Consider the following 11,286-nt stretch of genomic DNA (forward strand, 5'->3'; position numbering starts at 1 on the left):
CCACAGCTTTCTATTGTAGCTGCAGTAAATGATGTTGGTGTGCAGGCTGTGATCAGCTGACCTGCTGCTGCTGCTCTGAGGTTTACTGCTCTGTGTGGATGAACTGAACTCACAAAGATGTAACCCAGTATTTCACAGCTCTCTGAGCTGATCTCCATCCCCTACACTGACAGCATACAGGCTGTAGAAATGTTGGATTCAGTGAATGAATCTCAGCATCAGCAGCTTTGATTCAAACTCATCTCTGCTGCACTGATGTAACCTGTAACTCTGACCATGAACACAGCCTCTGTGCACCAACACAGAGCTTTACTGTAAATACAGTACAACAAGCTGATCTGTTTATCACACACTAAACTGCAGTATTTTCATACAATCTCTGAATTACACAAAGTCAGGATACTTCAGTTTATTTTCCAGTCCTTACCTTTAATTCTAACCTCTCTTCTTCCTCTCCTGTCCTCTTTCTCCATCTCTGAGTGAACTTCTCTCTCTTTGCTCTCCCTGAAATACAGCAGCTCTTCTTTTAGCTAGCAGACACACTGTGTGACAAACTGCACACACTTTGTGTGTTTGCTGATATTTGTTGAGTATTTAGAAACGTTGTGTTTACCTGCCACACGTTACTCCCTTTATGCTCGCTCCTCTTCAGTAGCACTAGCTAAGCTGTTTACTTGCGGACTCGGTCTGGCCCACTGTAACCCCTGATTATAGCGCTATAAATGAGACATTAATTATATGGGTTTGCGTATTTAAACCCTTTGTACCCGATAAGCCGGTGATGGAGGACACGCCAGTACGATTGTCTCTTATCTGTTATTACTCTTCTGTTTAGGTTCAGATCATCTGATGTTTGATGGAAATGCAAACTTTTCTCAGACGTTAAACCTAAAGTAACGAGTCTGTTTGAAAATGTAAGAAGTAGAAAGTACAGATACTTTTGTAAAAATGTAGGAAGTAAAAGTAAAAAGTACTCAGAAAAATAAACACTCAAGTAAAGTACAGATACCTGAAAAATCTACTTAAGTACAGTAACGAAGTACTTTACTTTGTTACTTCCCACCTCTATTATTGGCTCTAGTAAAAATAAATATAATTGAACGGTACTGAATTAAAAGCTGCTTTCTGCTTCTCAGTGTTATATCTCTAAGACAAATTTTCACATCCTATCCTACAGTGGAACCAAAGATCATCATGCCAGAGTCAGCGAGCGCTAAAGCTGGAGCCAAACTGAGAGTGGAGGCAGTGGTTTCAGGAAAACCTACCCCAACCTGCAAGTGGATGCGTGATGAAAAAGCTGTAGTCCCGTCCAGCCGTCTGGCTGTGCACCAGTCCGGCAACTTGTGTGTCTTGATCATCAAAGATGTATCAAGGACTGACACTGGAGAGTACTGCCTGGTGGCTGAGAACAGCTCTGCAAAGGTGACGCAGACCATGAAGATTGTCATTAGAGGTCAGTGCCCCTACATTAAAAAAGCATAACAAGAATAAAATAAGGGATTTATAGGGAATGAATGTGATAAGGAACTTGACTATTGTAACTGTGTGTATTTCAGACATACCTGGTCCTCCTCAGGGCCCTGTAGAGATCAGCGATATTGACTCTGATGCTTGCGCCTTATCCTGGAACAAACCTCTGGAGGATGGAGGGAGCAATATCACCAACTATGTAGTGGAGAAATGTGATTTGAGTAGAGGCGACTGGGTGACAGCTCTCTCTTCCTGCCCAAAGACTAATTGCAGGTTGGGAAAGCTTATCCCTGGGAAGGAGTATGTGTTCCGCATCCGTGCTGAGAACCGCTTTGGCGTATCAGACCCTATTCAGTCTGACAGGATGGTCGCCAAGTTCCCATTTGGTAGGTCTAATTAAAATATGTCCTTAGCTATACACTTAATTTTATGTCTAGAGCTAATCAGTTTTATCATTGAAAACTGGTATGCAGTCCAGATTGTTATTTAACTTTGTTTATTGTCACTAGATGTTCCAGGCGAACCACTTAACTGCCGCATCAACAAGACCAACAAAGACTGCATGTTTGTGGCCTGGGATAAGCCAGAGAGTGATGGAGGCAGTCCCATCACAGGTTACTACATCGAACGCAAAGAGAGAAACAGTCTCCTGTGGGTGAAGGCCAATGACACTGTTGTTCGAACCACTGAGTACCCATGTGCTGGCCTCATCGAGGGCCTGGAATACACCTTCAGAGTATCGGCTATCAACCGTGCTGGCCAGGGCAAACCGAGCAAGAAGACCGACTTCATCACTGCTAGAACGCCCGTTGGTAAGTTTGACTGACATCAAATTAGATTAGATTAGATTAGATTAGATTATTAATTAATTTTGTTTCTTGTGTTACAGACACTCCAGGTAAACCTGAGGTCCTGGATGTAACCAAGAACACAGTCACTCTGGTTTGGACCCGTCCCAAGAATGACGGAGGAAGCAAGATCATTGGTTACTATGTTGAGGCCCTGCGGGTGCCAGGAGACACTTGGATACGTTGCAACACCAGTAGCCAGAATGTACCCAGGGAGGAGTACACAGTTACTGGCCTTGAGAGAGACCTGCAGTACCAGTTCAGAGTTATTGCTAAAACTGCTGTTAACATGAGCAAACCCTCAGACCCCACAGACCCTGTCCTAGTGTGTGCTGAAAATGGTGAGAAGTTTTGACAACACTGTACACAATACAACGTAGGAGTCAGTATAACTACGTCTTTCTGTGACAGTTCTAAGGTTATTTATTTATGTCCTTTTCATTAAACATAGTTCCTCCAAGGCTGGAGCTCAATGCCAGGATGCAGAAGGTTTTGAAGGTGAAGGCTGGAACCACAATTATCCTGGAGGCTGAGGTGTTCGGTAAGCCCATGCCCAGAGTGACCTGGAAGAAAGGCGATGATAACCTGAAGTCAGGTGAAGGCCAGGTTCTCACCCACCACAGACAGCACTTCCAACTGGAGATGACAAATGTTACCAAGCAGCACACAGGAACATACACTATCGTGGCTGAGAATGCCAGTGGCTCCAAGACCGCTGAGATCCAGGTCATTGTGCTAGGTGAGCACTTTTATCCAGTGAAACTGTACCACGTTACAAGTTGGATGTCTTTCACTGTCTACAGACTGTTTAATATTAAATTGTATGTGATTTTCACAAACAGCTGATTGGTTTTGTACATTTTCAGATGTACCTGGTCCTCCTGCAAATTACAAATACCTTGAGGTGTTTGCCACTAGTATCAAGTTCTCCTGGGAACCTCCTCTTAAGGATGGTGGTGCCACTGTCACCCACTATATTGTGGACAAGCGTGAGACCAGCAGACCCGAATGGGCTCAGGTTGCAAATAAAATTAAGGGTGATGTCCTTGAGTTCAATGTGGCGAAGCTAATTGAGGGCCATGAATACCAGTTACGAATCCGTGCTGAGAACACGTGGGGAGTTGGAGACCCCCTTATCACCAGCCCTGTCATCGCCAAGAATCCATTCAGTAAGTCATTACCGGCATTTTGTCCGAGTTCATACATCACAGAAAAACATTCTGTGATGTATGAAGCAGTCAGTGGTTTAAACTAGGTCTGAACCTGTGACATGAGAGACAAGCAGCAGCTACAGCAGACCAGTTTACTGTCATGTAGCATATTCTGTTATCAACTACAGATTCTTCTCACACCATGGCCATATTGGATAGATTATTTAAAACTTGACTTTTCTTAAACATCATAATTAAAATCTTACATGTGGTGTTACTTCCAGCTGTCCCTGGCCCTTGTGAAGCCCCAGTGATCACGAATGTGACCAAAGACCGTATGACTGTCAGCTGGAAGGAGCCTGCAGATGATGGAAAGTCCACTATCCTGGGTTACATGCTGGAAAAGAAAGAGACCAAGGAAATAAACTGGACCAAGTTAAATAGGAAGCCACTGACAGAAAGAACCCTGGAAGTTACAGGCCTCACGGAGGGAGTCGAGTATGAGTTCAGAGTTATTGCTGTCAACGTAGCTGGACTTGGCAAACCCAGCGAGCCTTCTTCTGGCACCATTGCACAGAATCCCATTAGTGAGTCCCAGTTTCATTAGCTCTGACAACTTTGCATTGATCTTTCTGTGGTAGTTGCAGATGTCGAGTAACTGTACATATAATCTCAAATGGGTCAATCTGCTCTGTTCTAGCTCCTCCTGGACCTGTCGTGAATCCCACTGTGACTGACACCACCCGCAGCACCATTAGCCTTGCCTGGACTCCCCCCACCAACAATGGCGGAAGCCCCATTATCGGATACTTGGTGGAGTGCAAGCGGACAGACACCACAGACTGGATCCGTTGCAATGTTCCCAGGAACCTGCAGGAGACCCACTACATCATCCAAAACCTCATTGACAAGTCAGAATACCAGTGCCGCATCACTGCTGTCAACAAGGTTGGCTTCAGCGAACCAGTTGAAGTACCTGGGAAACATGTTGCCAAGGACATCACTGGTATGTATCTTTTTGATTTTTCTGAGCTGCTTGTATTCTGAAAGACTGACTTAAGCGGTACACCAACATAATCATTCAGGCACTGCATAAACAGAATTGGCCCTGAATAAATGCAGAATATAATTCATTAATTCACTAATATCATAATTAGAAGGATCATGACCAAGACAGATGTCCATAAATAGAGTGACCAGGATTTATGGCTTTCCATTAAAACAGGTTTTTCAGGTGTTCACATAAAACCATTCTCTCTGTGTAGGTGCCCCCGAGGCTGAGCTGAGTGCAGAATTGAAGGAGGGGCTGGAACTACGTGCCGGTGCCACCATGAGACTGTATGCCGCCATCAAGGGCCGTCCCACTCCTAAGATAACTTGGGCAAAGATGAACACCAATATCAAGGACCGTCAGGGCATCATCATCAAATCCACCAATGTTGACACCATGGTGATGGTGGAGAAAGTGAACAGATATGATGCTGGGAAATATATACTGAACCTGGACAGCTTAGCTGGCATGAAGATGTACACCATCGTTGTCAAAGTTTTTGGTGAGTAAAGGATGTTTTTACACTAGGCAAAGTAATTAATTTTCTTTCAGTGACTGTAGTCAGGTCAGATTGACTGATATTAGTCACTTATGGTTGGACTTATCAGGAAGAATGTATTCTAAAATTGAAAATAAAACTTTTTGTATTGGTTCATATTTTTTAATATAGTTTAAAATAAAGAAAAGGGCAGCTTGCACTGGAGGGACCTCAGAAACTAAGTTTCGTTCCTGTCATGTTTCACATGATAAGAATGGCATTAAAGCTCTTTGAATCTTTGAAAAAAGAAACAACATTGTTATGAAGTTTTGTTGTGTCTTTTCAGACACTCCTGGACCACCAGTCAATCTAATGGTGAAGGACACATGTAAGGACAGTGCCTCCATCTACTGGGATGTTCCTCTGATTGATGGTGGCTTTGAAATCACCCACTACATAGTACAGAAACGTGACACTGAGAGGAAGGCATGGTCTACTGTTTCCAGCAATTGCACTAAGACATCATTCAAGATTCCAGACCTAGATCCTGGTCGGTCCTACTGCTTCAGAGTGTCAGCAGTTAACCAGCTTGGTATTGGAGAGTACTGTGAGACAGCTGATGCAGTCAGAGCAACAGGTGGGTTGGATAATAGCAGGTTGTGTACTTGGTAACCCCCCCCCCCCCCCCCCCCCCCAAGTGTAATACTCATTGCATTTAATTTTACAGAGGAGCCTGGGCCTGTTATGGACTTTAAGACCCTGCTGGTTACCAAAGATTCTTGCACTTTAAGCTGGAAGAAGCCCCTCTCTGATGGTGGTAGCCGCATCATCTGTTATGTACTTGAGGTTCTCAATGGTGAGGACAAATACAAGGAGTTAATGAGGTCTAAGAATATGCAGTACAGTGCCAAGGACCTGGTGGAGGATAGAGAGTACACCTACAGAGTCAAAGCTGTGAATGACACAGGAGAGGGCGCCCCCAAGGAGCTCAAAGTGGTTGCCAAGGACCAGCTCAGTAAGTGTCCACATTTATGAAACTTCCAGACAAATAACGTATTAGGGAAGCATGCACATTTTAAATATGTGGATATATTAAATACTTGTTCCTTTCCTATGAAGTTCTTCCCAGTTGTGACTTGAGGGAGTTGCCCAACATGTGTTACATTGCCAAGGAAGGCAGCACTGTCCGTTTGAAGATCCCAATTATTGGCAAACCTACACCCAAGGTCACCTGGAAGAAAGGAGATGATGAAGACCTGACAGACACCGGCCGAGTGTGTGCCGAGTCCTCAGCAGTTAACACCACCCTCCTGATCAGGGACTGCCAAAGGACTGATGCTTCCAAATACACAATCACTCTGAGAAACAGTGCTGGAAGCAAGGAGTCCACCATTTTTGTCAGGTAAAAGTCAACATCCACTGCATGTAATTTCAGAGAATTTAAAAGAACATCAAGAATATTTAAGATAAGATAAGAGATAAGATAAGATAAGATAAATCTTTAATGATCCCAAGACGGGGAAATTTGCGCATTACAGCAGCTCAGTACAGAAAACTAAAAATAGAATAAAATAAAATAAAATAAAATAGAAAAACACTATACACATATACATAAGCACTATATACAGAAAATATATAGTCAATACACACATGTACATATACACACATATACACACACATCAAAACACTATATACAGATATCAAAATATTATATACATTTGTAGCCGGTAAGGTACACAGCATACACGGTATGCATTATATGGGTGAGTGTAATAAATAAAATGTATCTGACTGTAAGGATAAAGTGATGGCAGAGGAGGTAAAGTGTCCAAGTGACTCAAGACATTATAAAGTGTTGTACAGTCTAACTGCTGTTGGGATGAATGACCTGCGAAAGCGCTCCTTCCTGCAGCGAGGATGTTTCAGTCTCTGACTGAAGGAGCTGCTCAGCTCACCCACGGTCTCATGCAGAGGGTGATGGGGGTTGTTCATGATGGATGTCAGCTTTGCTAACATCCTCCTCTCACCCATCACCATCACAGACTCCAGAGGACATCCCAACACAGAGCTAGACCTCCGCACCAGCTTGTCGATCCTGCTCCCGTCCCTTTCGGTGCATCCACCCCCCCAGCAGGCCACTGCGTAGAAAAGGGCAGATGCTACCACTGTGTCATAAAAGGTCTTTAACAGAGTCCTGCAGACACCAAAGGACCTCAGTCTCCTCAGCAGGTGGAGTCGACTCTGGCCCTTCTTATACAGGATGTCTGTGTTTGTACTCCAGTCCAGCTTGTTATTGAGATGAACACCCAGGTATTTGTAGGAGACCACTGTCTCAATGTCCTTTCCCTGGATGTTCACCGGTGCTGTAGGGGGTGGCTTCCTCCTGAAGTCTATGACCATCTCCTTCGTCTTGCTGGCGTTGATTTGGAGTGCGTTGTTCTCACACCAGCCGACAAAGTCACTGATGACACCCCTGTATTCCTGGTCGTTCCCATCTGATACACATCCAATGATGGCCGTATCATCTGAGAACTTCTGTAGGTGGCAGTGGTCCGAGTTGTACCTGAAGTCTGAGGTGTACAGACTGAACAGAAAGGGTGAGAGGACCGTGCCCTGTGGCGCCCCCGTGCTGCAGACTACCACATCAGACATACAGTCATGGCACCTCACATACTGTGGTCTGTTGGTGAGGTAGTCGATGGTCCATGCCGTCAGCTGACTGTCTACTCCGGCTCCCTCCATCTTCCCTCTCAGTAGTGCAGGCTGGATGGTGTTGAAAGCGCTGGAGAAGTCAAAGAACATGACCCTCACAGTGTTCCCCACCTGCTCTAGGTGAGAGAGGGATCTGTGCAGCAGGTAGATGACGGCATCGTCCACCCCAATGCCGGGCTGGTAGGCGAACTGCAGGGGGTCCAGCGCTGAGCTCACCAGTGGGCAGAGGTGATGAAGGATGAGCCTCTCCATGGTCTTCATCAGGTGAGAAGTCAGGGCCACAGGTCTGTAGTGGTTGGACTCCCTGGGCTGTGCGATCTTTGGCACTGGAACTATGCAGGAAGTCTTCCACAGTTCAGGAACCCTCTCCAGATTCAGGCTCAGGTTGAAGATATGCAGGACCACCTGACAGAGCTGGTCTGCACAATCCCTGAGCAGTCTGGAGCTGATTCCATCTGGACCCGCTGCCTTCCTGATCTTCGTCTTTCTGAGCTGACTTCTCACCTGATCAGCTGTGAGGTGGATGTGAGGCTGGGTTGGGGTGGGTGATGGGGCTGGCTCCGCTGTGGGTGAGGGTGAGGAGAGTGCAGGCAATGATAGCACTACACCAGGAGAGAGGGGGGTCAGCATACGGAGGGGGGCAGATGGGAGCTGAGAGGTGGGGGAGGTGGTCAACGACCCAGAGTCAAATCTATTGAAAAACAGGTTCAGGTCGTTATCCCACCCCCCGTCAGCAGACACTGTGGCTCCTCCATTGTCCTCGAAGTGGCCAGAGATTTTTTTCATGTTTCTCCAGACTTCTCGGACTTTGTTATGTTGGAGCTGTTCCTCCATCTTCCTCCTGAAGCTCTCTTTGCCTTTCCGGATCTTGTATTTCACATCCTTTTGCACTCTCCTCAGTTCCTCCTTGTCTCCAGATCTGAAGGCCCTCTTCTTCTCGTTCAGCAGGGCCTTCAGCTCTGGGGTCACCCACGGTTTATTGTTGAAGCACCGTACCTTCTTGGTTGGCACAGTGTTCTCCACACAGAAGTTCATGTAGTCTGTGATTTTCCTCAAAAAGAAATCCCATTGCACCTGTTTAGGTTATATCCACTCAACAGTATCCATACATTAAAAAAAATAGAGGTTAACATGATTCTTTTTCCCCATTAGGGTGGTGGGTAAACCTGGCATTCCTGTAGGACCAATTAAATTCAAAGATGTTGCTGCTGATGGAGCCACACTAAAGTGGGGTCCTCCCAAGGATGACGGTGGCTCTGAAATTACAAACTACATCCTGGAAAAGAGGGACTCTGTCACAAATATGTGGGTGAATGTGTCCTCTACTGTGGAGACCAACACCATGAGAGTGACCGGTCTTCATGAGGGCACCGAATACATCTTCAGAGTATGTGCTGAGAACAAGTATGGGGTCGGCGAAGGACTCAAATCTGAGCCCATCGTAGCTAAACATCCGTTTAGTAAGTAACTGCACTTTCTTTCAAAGGCTGAATTGTGTTGAACTTAAAAATTATTTGTTTTTTTTTGGACTGCTCACTGCTCTTCATCACTGTTTTATACAGATGTTCCTGATGCTCCTGCTCCTCCTCAAATTATAAGTATGCGCCATGATTCTGCTTATCTTGCCTGGACTGATCCAAGGAAAACTGGAGGATCTCCCATCACAGGTACAGTCTGCTTTAACATTTGACCAACCTACTGTCACACAGCTATTATGTTTTATGTTAGCACTTGTATTGGTATCTATTTCAAGTGGATGTGAATGGGCTCCATTCCATGTGAATTTTGGTTTATTTTGCTTTGGTACTATGTGCAGGTTATCATGTTGAGTTCAAGGAAAGGAACAGTATGTTGTGGAAGAGGGCAAGCCCAGCTGCACTGAAGATGAAGGAACACAAAGTAACTGGGCTGACTGAAGGTCTGGAGTATGAATTCAGAGTGATGGCAATTAATTTGGCTGGAATTGGCAGGCCAAGTGCTCCCACTGATCCACAGGTGGCCCTGGATCCCATTGGTAAGTATAAAAGTAAAGACTGACAAAAAAAATTATATATATATATATATATATATATATAAAATTTTCAAATATACAAGAATACATTTATTATTTTCATATTTATACCACTAGATGCGCCTGGTAAACCAGATGTAATCAGCATTACTAGGAGCACTGTGACCCTCCAGTGGACTGAACCTCAATTTGATGGTGGCCACCGGTTGACTGGCTACATTATTGAGAAGCGAGACCTGCCTTCTAAAATCTGGGTTAAGGCAAATAATGTGAATGTTGTGGAAACTGCATTCACTGCCACTAATTTGCAAGAGGGCTGCAAATACGAGTTCAGAATTCGGGCAAAGAATGCTGCTGGTGCTCTCAGCCCACCCTCTGAGCAGACAGATACCATTATCTGCAGAGATGAATATGGTAAGATGAGATACAAAGCTATGTCGGAACCATTCTGAATGTTTTCAGTCACCATGATAAAGTAAATGTTTCCCTTTTTCCTCCAACAGCTGCGCCAACCATTATAATTGATGCTCAGGTGATGGAGGGTTTGACTGTCCGAGCTGGTGATACTATTGTCATCACTGCCACAAGCATTTTAGGCAAACCTGCACCAAGTTCCTGCTGGTCAAAGGGAGGGAAGTATTTTAAACCCTCAGACCTTGTTCAAATTGAAACCACTGAAACATCCTCCACTTTGTCCGTCAAATATGCTAGCAGGAAGGACTCTGGAGACTACACGATCACTGCCAGCAATCCCTTCGGTGTAAAGGAGGAAACTGTGAAGGTCAGAGTTCTGGATGTTCCTGGTGCTCCTGGACCCATTGATTGCAGTGGTGTATCCTCGGAAAAGGTAACTCTTACCTGGACAGCTCCTACTGAGGATGGCGGCTCTCCTATCAAGTATTACACCCTGGAGAAAAGGGAGACCAGCCGTCTGCTCTGGACTATCCTGGAAGACAAGGTTATTGATTGTCACTATGTGGCCAACAAACTCATCCAGGGCAATGAGTACTTCTTCAGAGTCTCTGCTGTGAACCAGTATGGTGCCAGTGAGCCATCTCACTCTGAGGCAGTCAAAATGGTTGATAGATTTGGTATGTACCATTCATTTTTGTTCTACAGTACATCTGGAAGAAGTATACTGACTTCTTGGATTAATGAATGTGTTCCTTTTATGTATATAGGTCCTCCTGGTCCACCATCCAAACCAGAGGTTGAGAAAGTCAATGGACATTCAGCCACTGTGACCTGGAGAAGACCAGCTGAAGATGGGGGAAGTGACATCATAGGTTACTGTGTAGAAAAGAAGGAGAAAAAGGGGATGAGATGGGTGAGAGCAGCCAAGAAATCCATTGTTGAACTCAGCTATGAAGTCACAGGTCTCACCGAGGGTATAGAGTATGAGTTCCGTGTTCTCGCTGAGAACAGAGCTGGGTTTGGAGAGCCAAGTGAACCATCGATGCCTGTCAGAACAATAGTTGTTGCCTGTAAGTAAATAAGTGTTTCAGGTGTAAAAAGCAAAGGGTTGGCAGACTCTGATATATTATTTCAAATGCTAAGATACTTAA

The 11,286-nt window shown here is 45.0% G+C and overlaps 1 protein-coding gene across 1 annotated transcript in view; it reads left to right on the forward strand.

The window, feature by feature from the left end:
* Positions 1 to 11,286, forward strand: part of ttn.1 (titin, tandem duplicate 1) — an 81,444-nt gene that overhangs the window by 21,779 nt on the left and 48,379 nt on the right. The window contains exons 36-53 of the mRNA XM_030758077.1: positions 1,178 to 1,453; positions 1,557 to 1,856; positions 1,980 to 2,282; positions 2,360 to 2,659; positions 2,770 to 3,057; positions 3,185 to 3,487; positions 3,754 to 4,056; positions 4,170 to 4,475; positions 4,735 to 5,022; positions 5,345 to 5,635; positions 5,726 to 6,013; positions 6,118 to 6,400; positions 8,863 to 9,170; positions 9,273 to 9,377; positions 9,527 to 9,724; positions 9,839 to 10,135; positions 10,225 to 10,812; positions 10,903 to 11,205. Coding sequence (XP_030613937.1) covers positions 1,178 to 1,453; positions 1,557 to 1,856; positions 1,980 to 2,282; positions 2,360 to 2,659; positions 2,770 to 3,057; positions 3,185 to 3,487; positions 3,754 to 4,056; positions 4,170 to 4,475; positions 4,735 to 5,022; positions 5,345 to 5,635; positions 5,726 to 6,013; positions 6,118 to 6,400; positions 8,863 to 9,170; positions 9,273 to 9,377; positions 9,527 to 9,724; positions 9,839 to 10,135; positions 10,225 to 10,812; positions 10,903 to 11,205 — 5,328 coding nt within the window. The remainder of the gene's footprint in view (positions 1 to 1,177; positions 1,454 to 1,556; positions 1,857 to 1,979; positions 2,283 to 2,359; positions 2,660 to 2,769; positions 3,058 to 3,184; positions 3,488 to 3,753; positions 4,057 to 4,169; positions 4,476 to 4,734; positions 5,023 to 5,344; positions 5,636 to 5,725; positions 6,014 to 6,117; positions 6,401 to 8,862; positions 9,171 to 9,272; positions 9,378 to 9,526; positions 9,725 to 9,838; positions 10,136 to 10,224; positions 10,813 to 10,902; positions 11,206 to 11,286) is intronic.

Source organism: Archocentrus centrarchus, chromosome 21, assembly GCF_007364275.1.
Source record: "Archocentrus centrarchus isolate MPI-CPG fArcCen1 chromosome 21, fArcCen1, whole genome shotgun sequence".
NCBI lineage: Eukaryota > Metazoa > Chordata > Actinopteri > Cichliformes > Cichlidae > Archocentrus > Archocentrus centrarchus.